The sequence below is a fragment of the Myotis nattereri genome (assembly GCF_964212035.1).
Source record: "Myotis nattereri genome assembly, chromosome: 10".
NCBI lineage: Eukaryota > Metazoa > Chordata > Mammalia > Chiroptera > Vespertilionidae > Myotis > Myotis nattereri.
This window is the reverse complement of record NC_138085.1, coordinates 60,150,859-60,158,262: the sequence shown is the minus strand read 5'-3', so window position 1 is coordinate 60,158,262 and position 7,404 is coordinate 60,150,859. Positions and strand designations below refer to the sequence as shown.

The 7,404-nt window shown below is 51.2% G+C and overlaps 1 protein-coding gene across 2 annotated transcripts in view; it reads left to right on the top strand.

Annotated features, from left to right (window-relative positions):
• The first annotated feature begins 274 nt into the window (after nt 1-274).
• PRKCE (protein kinase C epsilon) overlaps nt 275-7,404 on the top strand; it is a 444,584-nt gene continuing 437,454 nt past the window's right edge. The window contains exons 1-2 of one of the 2 annotated variants that reach the window (XM_081100552.1): nt 275-578; nt 780-1,323. In XM_081100552.1, coding sequence (XP_080956678.1) covers nt 976-1,323 — 348 coding nt within the window. In that variant the 5' untranslated portion in view covers nt 275-578; nt 780-975. Of the gene's footprint in view, nt 1,324-7,404 lie in introns of both variants that reach the window. The other variant, XM_081100553.1, reaches the window with a different exon arrangement.

Here is a 7,404-nt window from a genome sequence, read left to right as displayed (position 1 = left end):
TGCATTAGAGGGAGGGAGACTCGCTCGCACACCGACGGAGGGAGAAGGGACCGAGGGGGAGAGCTGGCGGGCGGCGAGCGAGCAGCAGCCGAGAGCGGGGACGCGGAGAGCGCGGCGGGCGGGCGGGCGCCGGCGCCCTGGAGGTGGGGCCGCGCGGAGTCGCAGTCCCGGCCCCGCCGCCGCGCTGCGCACCGCCGGTGCCGGCCTGCGCCCCGAGCCCAAGCAGTGGCCACCCCGACTCCGAGCCCGCGCGGATGTGAGATTCCGGGCTCCTGGCGCCTTCCGATCGCCGATCGTCGCGCGGCGCTGCTGCGTCCTAGAGGCGGCGGCCAGGCTGGCGGTGGGGCTTGTGGATTTTTAAAAATTTGGCTGCGAGGAGGACCATTTCCTTTCGACATGCATCCCTCCGGATAGACTGAACATCCCTCGGTCCATCCCCCGCCCCGCGCGGCCAGAGGCGGGCGCTGGGTGTGCGAAGAGGATCCGGGTTGAAATCTGCGCCCCCGGTTTTCGTCCCCGCCCCACCGCCCCCTCGCCCTCCCGGAGTCAAAATTTCCCGGGGATTATGTTTCGGAAAGGTAGGTAAGCGCCCGGCGCGGCGCCCGCTTCCCGCAGCCCGGACCCGGGGAGCCAGCGAGGCGGCGAGACAGCCCCCGCAGCTGGCAGAGGAGCCGACAGCTCCTCTCTTCTTCTGGAGGTGCCGCTGGTGGTAGGGGGGGAGAGGCTTGTTCCAAACACGGACGTCCCCCAGCTCTCCCCCCCTCCCTGTTTTCCGTTAGGAACCCGGCGAGGAAATACATGCACTCACTGAGAATCGCCCGCGCCAGGGCGCAGCGCGACAAGGTGTAGGCAGAGTGTGGGGTGGGGCGAGAAGGGGACGAAGGAGCCCCCGCGGCTCCCAACGCCGGGGCGTCGGTTCTTCATCCTGCCCTCGGGGCGGACGGAGCGATCCCGGCCCCCCTCCACGCCCCGACCATGGTAGTGTTCAATGGCCTTCTTAAAATCAAGATCTGCGAGGCTGTGAGCCTGAAGCCCACAGCCTGGTCGCTGCGCCATGCAGTGGGACTCCGGCCACAGACTTTCCTCCTGGACCCCTACATTGCCCTCAACGTGGACGACTCGCGCATCGGCCAAACGGCCACCAAGCAGAAGACCAACAGCCCGGCCTGGCACGACGAGTTCGTCACCGACGTGTGCAACGGGCGCAAGATCGAGCTGGCCGTCTTCCACGATGCCCCCATCGGCTACGACGACTTCGTGGCCAACTGCACCATCCAGTTTGAGGAGCTCCTGCAGAACGGGAGCCGCCACTTCGAGGACTGGGTGAGTCTGGCGCCTCCCGGTCCAGGAGCCCAGATGTGGGGCCCGGGGTTGGCTGGGGGTGCGAAGGGGAGACTCAGGGCCTTGGCATTGGTAGCAGGGTGCAGGGACTTCACTGTGACCCGGAGTGTGTGTGTCTACCGAAGTCTCAGTTACCTTGGAGAAAAGCACCCTCTACTTGGTAGTTGGGGAAAAGAGACTTGGCAAGAGGGTCTGGCTCTTTGCCCCCTCCAGCCAGCGGGTGCCACAGGGACCTCGCAAGCCGAGAGAGCCCCGAGCCAGTGCCTGAAGGTTGGCCGAGAACCCGGGCGCCTTCCGCAGGCGCGTGGTGGGCTGGCTGTGTGTGATTGTGTGTGGGTGGGTTCCTCTGTCCTTGGAGAGGCACGTGGAGCCCTAGACTGAAGGCTTCTTGCACGTCCTGGCTTTGTCCTGCTTCGCTGAGTCTGGAGCTGCTTTATTTTCCCCTCCGGAGGAAGCTAGCTTGTTTCTATTCTGTGGCGTGGTGGGTAGCTCATCTTCGGACCTACAGGGAGAAAAATGTGTTCTCCTCCAGGATGCCCCCTCAGGGTCCAAGAAACATCAGCCCAATGCATTACCCGCCATCCAGAATGAGTGTTGTATTTAAAAAATGGTTCTGCTTGCGAGTAATTGAAAAATCAGGGCTTTGAAACCTACTTATAGTTTCTCTGTTTTGATTTTCAAGATATGTGGGATGAAATACTATTTCTAAGTCTGAGACTGAGTTAATTGATTACATTGTCAAAATATTAGGGGCTGGGAATAGGCCTTGTTCATGGACTATGTAAGCTAAATGCCTTCAGCCTCAGTACCCAGAGAAGCAGGGAGAACGCAGCCTTGTTTTGGCTGTTCTAGGAGGGGTAGTGTTAAATGAGGAAATAAATTTCTGTATTTTTAGAAATTCTTGTTACCTGTTTCCACCAAGAGCAGGTGTGGCTCTGGGTGTATATGTTTTCAGGGTTCTTTGATCTCCACCAGAAGAGAAGTATCGGCTTCTCGCGGAGAGATGTAGAGAAATCACCTTCTAATTACTGAGAACAAATAACTTTGTGATTGTCCTAGGGTCAGAGGTTGCATATGAATCACCTTGGCATATCACCTCACATATTTTTTCAAGGCAATGGACTTTTAGGGGAGAATCAGAAAAAGCCTCTTCTCTTTATGCTCAGGGCTGTGATGTAGGCTGCCCGAAACCATGGTTACGGGGCTTGCAGGGAAGCTCCAGCACACCACACCAAGTACATCTCTGGGTGATGTGTGACTTACACTTTGGGAAGCAGGCAAACCTTTGTGGAATCCCAAAGAATGCAGTGCCATTCCATTCCACAAAGCTCTGGACCTCTGCCCCCCTCCCACCACCCGAGTTTCCACTCATTCCCCATGTCCTTTCCACACAGGCCTGTTAGTCCTTTTACTCGTGAAAGCAGTATGCGTCTGAGGGGGAGCTGAAGAGATAACTAATTTCAGAGCCAGACCTTAATACTACACAACTATGGTTCTGAAGTTGTTGTTGTTTTTGGATAGGAAGGAGAAAAAAAAACCATGACTATGGTTGTGAGGCGATGGGGCCTTTTGCTTTGTATGCGGAGGAGGGAGTTTGAGGAGAGGCCGAGAGCAGCAGGTCTGCTTTTATTCAAAGAACAGGTCTTGGTTGGAGGGTGAGATGTCGGAGTGCCTCTGGTGGTGCTTTGCTGGGGCCCACCCAAACCCTGGGCACAGCAGGGCACCATTCCCACTTCTGAGCACTTCCAGCGGCCAGTAGTCTCGCTTGGTTATCTTTCTCTAATCTTCTCAAATTCATGTTGGATTTGGCCCTAGACCAGATCACCTAGCGCACAGGCACGTTTTACAGACAAGGACATTGTGTCCCAGAGAAGCTAAGTGGTACCCGAGGTAACATGACAGGCAGAGGGGGGTTGGAGGTAAGGCCCACATCTCTTCTTGCTCACCACTGTCTGGTGGGGAACTGAGCCTCCCCGGTCTGTTTTCCCTGCAGATACGTGTGCTGCGTCCCTGAACATTTTTATTGTACGTGATAATTTAAAGAGCTTTCAAACTCATCATCTCATGATCTCTTTTGCCTTATAGCAAGTGTGAATTAAGTATGACAGGTATTAGACAGTTTAAAAGAAACTTGAGATACAGAAAGGCTGAAGGCATCGGATAATGAAGCAAGAAGCAGAGCTGGTTCTCTTTGCTCACCTAGTGTTGTTTTCACTGGAGGAGGCTGTGGCCACTCTGTTTCCTCCAGCCGAGGGTGGGCGTGCATCAGCAGAGGTGATTGGCCCTTGGAACCAGAGCCAGGTTGCACGTGGGCTGAGTAAGGTCACCCTTCCCATTCCCATCAGCCAGGGCACCACTGCAGAATCACACCTTAGGGTAGAATTCCCCGAGCTCAGGCCTTTGCGCTCCTTACCTGGCCGTGATGAAGAGATGCACCCTTTTCCAGGTGTGGCTAAGAACTCTGAGGGGGAGCTGGAGCTGCTCCTCGCATTGCTGTGGAACGTTTCATTCTTCTGAGCGATGAATTCACCTGTATTCGCTGTTTGTTGCTCAGATTCAACCAGGGAAGTTTAGCATTCTAATCCAGAGGTAAAAGAGACGATGGGTGACTCTCCAGGGGCTTCCACTTAACCAGGGAAACGACAATAAGGTTCTAAATGAATATTTGAAGGAATTCAGAAAGGGAGTAGGCTAGGAGAGCTGGAAGGCTCTGGAGGGTTCCTGAAAGGAGGCACGCACTGGGTGTGAAATGTGGGCAACATTTAAAGAGGTATTTATAAGAGGAGGCAGTGTTTCATGGGCATGGACACAGCTGGAATAAAAGCAGAGAATGCCTGTGGCCAGCGTCGGAGAACGGAGTAGCACAGCTGAAACGGAGGGTGCCTGTCAGAAAGGAGCAGGCAGGGTCACGTTCCCTAAATTTAAGACTTATTATCTCGGTACTGCCTGTGCTATTATTTGCGTAGCAGTTTTCAACATTGATTCTTTGACTTTCCACTTGAGCCCCAGTCTTCATGAAATCACAGGTTTGGATACTGTTGTTATGACTTTTCTTCATTCAGATGAAAATAAACACATGGCCTCTGAAGTAAAAACAAGAGAAGTTCATCTCAGGTGACTCTTAAAATCATTAGTGATACGGGGCACACATTTTGGAAACACTGGAGTAGGAGGGAGTTTAGACAACTGAGGTGGGTTCCAATGTGTTCAAAAGCCAAGCCGAGATCATTATTCTTCAGATAATGGGAGACGTATCAGTTGTGATGACAAAGAGGGTTCTTTAGAGAAAGCTTATTACAGAGACATGGGAGGATTTCACTTGTGCTTGAAGCAGAATCCCAGTAAACACTGTTGCTATAGCTCGGTTTTCCAAGAACAAGATAATAACGCTACTCAGACTTCGGTGTGCATACGAATCACTAGGGGAAGGTGTGAAAAATACAGACCCTCCTGCCCGCCTCCAGAGCTTTTCATTCTGTGGCTCAGGATGAGTGCTAGGAGTCCTCATTTTTAACAAGCTGTCCTCAAGGTTTTGGACCAGAAGATGCTTTGGGAAACCCTGGGCCAGAATAGCTCCAGGTAATTAATGTATCAAGATTTTGTACAGAGATGTCCTGAAATGTTTTAGTAGGCCTTTATAAGTCCTAAAGCAACATTTATAAGCATAATTGTGTGAACTAGAAATATGGGGATTCATGTTAGAATCAGAGGCTAGATGGAGCCGCATTAGCATTTAGGACAGACGGTGGAGAGCACAGTAGATGGCGGAGAGCATGGATGGAGCACGCAGGTTGACAGCTGGCTGGTCCCTACACACTCAGGAGTTTGCTCTATAGTTTAAGTAGTCTACTTAGGGCTATGTACCGAGCTCAGTTCCCTATTCCCTCACCCCCTTGCACCACCCCTGCCTTTGAAGACATCTTTGCTTAGGGTCACTCCCTTGCTTCACCCTGTAGAAGAGATGCTGAGGTACTCATAACACAGAGGTAATGACAAAGTCATCTTTAAAACATTTTTTAAAAAAATTTATTTCAGAGAGGAAGGGAAAGGGAAAGAGAGATAGAAACATCAACAATGAGAGAGAATCATTGATCGGCTGCCTCCTGCACACCCCACACTGGGGATCAAGCCCACAGCCCAGGTATGTGCCCTGACTGGGAATCAAACCATGACTTCCTGGTTCACAGGTTGACGCTCAACCTCTGGCCAAACGTCTTTTGAGAGGCGGCTCAGCAGAGCACTGACAGGCAGAGCTCTGGAGACAGGATGTGTAGGTTTGAGTCCCATCAATCTTTCATGACCTTGAGTGAACCATTTAACCTGTGCTTCTGTTTTTTTCCTCTGTAAAAAGTGGGTGACAATAAAAATACCTAGCTGAAATAAAATGGGGCTGTTGTGGGCGAAAGGAGTCAATATCTGTCAAGTATACAGGCCAATGCCTGAACCTTAGGAAGGGCTCAATGGATGCTTAACTGCTGCACGTATTGTTATGTCTCCTAAATCTCCCATGGGGGCTGGCCAGTTCTGTACTGAGCTGATTATTCTATAGCACCCCAAGAAGCCAGCTTTGCATAGTCTCCAAAATATTTCTCTTCAGTAGGGCCATCTTATTTGGCAAGGATTGAGACACTGAAGTTTCTGTTTCATGTTTCCAATATTGCCTATTGATGGGGCTTCTCAAATCATCCTACCCTGCTGATCCTGGGAGATAGTCCTGCACCCTGTTTGGAAAAGTTAGGTTCTGGGGCTGATTCCCCTTTGGTGCAAGAATTCTGTGGGGAGATTCTTACAATGCAAAGGCCAAGGAATCAGTCGTTGAGCAGCAACCCATGGTTTAGATCAGCTGTGGGCAAACTATGGCCCGCGGGCGGATCTGGCCCGTTTGAAATGAATAAAACTATTGAAAAAAAAGACCGTACCCTTTTATGTAATGATGTTTACTTTGAATTTATATTAGGTCACACAAACACTTCATCCATGCTTTTGTTCCAGCCCTCCGGTCCAGTTTAAGAACCCATTGTTGGCCCTCGAGTCAAAAAGTTTGCCCACCCCTGGTTTAGATCCTGATGCCCTGGGCGAAGCCTGAGGACACTTGTGATTAAACAAGTCCCTGCTGAGTGTCATCCGAGATGGTGGCCTGAGCACACCTGGATACACACTGCCCAAAGGTGTATCTCAATCTTCAGGACTTTTGTAGGGAAATCTTAGAGGAAGTATGGAAATCTCCATCATCATTTAAATAGACTGAGGTGGCAAGGGGCTGGGAAGAGGGTGGGGAAGGACTGGGAATGGTCCATGTGCACCTGGGAATGGTTTATGCACCTAAAGCCTGCATTTGTTCCCCAGCAGTTGAGGGTTTATGGGTCTCCTGCTACTCCAGCGGTTCTCAACCTGTGGGTCACAACCCCTGGGGGTCGAACGACCCTTACACAGGGGTCGCCTAAGACCATCGGAAAACACATATATAATTACATATTGTTTTTGTGATTAATCACTATGCTTTAATTATGTTCAATTTGTAACAGTGAAATTGGGGGTCACCTCAACATGAGGAACTGTATTAAAGGGTCGCGGCATTAGGAAGGTTGAGAACCACTGTGCGACTCTATTCCCTACTGACTCCTAAAAGTCTAACCTTCTGATGAAATATTGTTCCCTTTGGTACATAATTGGTTGTTTAATAACTACCCTAAAGGTTAGTTCCTACCCCAGTGCTAGCACAGCCCATGGCATTGGGGCCCTGAAGTGAAAGGGCCTCGGGCTTCATGGGCCTTGTCTGTGGGTCCTGTTTCTTCTGTGTGTTTTGACCAGCAGCCACTTTAGAGACTATTTGAGGCCCTCAGTTCCTTAGCTCCTCAGTGGGCCCCTTTCCCTGGAATCTGGGTTCTAATCACAGGATGCCTCTAGCACTCGCTAGTTGAGTGCCTTTGAGCATGCGACTTAACCTGTGCTTTAGCTGTTATAAGCCCATTAGTCTGTAATGTGAGAATATAACAGTTCTTACATCTTAGGGTTGTTGTGAGAAACAAGGGAATCTATGTAAAGCCTGTAGCAAAGGGCCAG